Source organism: Penaeus monodon, chromosome 32, assembly GCF_015228065.2.
Source record: "Penaeus monodon isolate SGIC_2016 chromosome 32, NSTDA_Pmon_1, whole genome shotgun sequence".
In the NCBI taxonomy this organism is placed as follows: domain Eukaryota; kingdom Metazoa; phylum Arthropoda; class Malacostraca; order Decapoda; family Penaeidae; genus Penaeus; species Penaeus monodon.
Window position 1 is genome coordinate 6,530,499 of NC_051417.1, and position 986 is coordinate 6,531,484.

The 986-nt window shown below is 43.6% G+C and overlaps 1 protein-coding gene across 1 annotated transcript; it reads left to right on the top strand.

Annotated features, from left to right (window-relative positions):
• The first annotated feature begins 105 nt into the window (after positions 1-105).
• On the top strand, positions 106-861 carry LOC119593256. The gene is made up of 2 exons (XM_037942187.1): positions 106-179; positions 312-861. The coding sequence occupies exons 1-2, from the start codon at positions 168-170 to the stop codon at positions 744-746; spliced, it is 447 nt and encodes a 148-aa protein (XP_037798115.1). The 5' UTR covers positions 106-167; the 3' UTR covers positions 747-861.
• Positions 862-986: the final 125 nt, after the last annotated feature.

Sequence of the window (986 nt, forward strand, 5' to 3'; positions counted from 1 at the left end):
GGCTTAATCGTTGTTGCTAACCTCTCATCTTCGACTTCCCGAAGGTAGGCCTATCTGAGGCCATTGTGGGCGTGGCTATATGATGTAAGGACAGGCTTACTCTACCTATAAATAGTCTGCAGTCAGCTCTTCTCCTCACACTGACTGCCACAAGCACAACAAGCAACATGAATCCTCTGGTAAGAACCTCGTAGCAAAGCATGTATTCCTGTGTCCTGGTCATAGTTTACGTATTGAGGATAGACCAGCAAAGCATATTTTTTCCCTTGCTTGTATGAAGAGACTTTTAAATCAATGATTGTCTTTTTCAGAACTTCCTGGTGTTCTTTGCTGCGGGATGTATGGCTATTCCCACAAACCCTGTGCTGCTTCCCCTGACCAGCGGGGTGCACTACACCACCTACAACGGGGCCGTTCCTCTGGTTTCCACTCCCCTGAGGACTGTCCCTGTGGCTCCTCCAGCCGTGGCTCCCAGTCCCTTCGTGGCTCCAAATATTCCCTTGATCCGGGTTTCTGAGTCTGAAATGAACCAAGACCAGGTTGCCGCTCCCCTCCCCATTATTTACAACTCAGCTATCGGCGCCCCTTCGGTTTACACTCAAGTTGCTGTTCCCGATGGCTCGGGAACTGCAACCTACGGCCTGTTCAACCTTCAGCCTGTGCCTTCGTCAGGAGATATTCCTGAAGACTGCACTGTAGTCAAAATCTTGGGCAAGGAATGGTTCATGGTTTGCAAGAATAATTAAGTTTTCGTTTTTAGCTCCCTCTGTGTCACGTACTGTTATTTACATATCTTGAATGAAAGGTTTCATTATTTATTGTTTTATAGTATATAAGAAATAAATTTTAAAAACAAATGAATCTCATTTTTATAAACCAATCAAAGAAAGGGCGTTCACTTTTCAAAATCTAAGTAAAGCATAGAAGGAACTTTATAAGCTAAAAATTCATGAGAAATACAGAAAAGAAAGGAAAATTAATAAGCA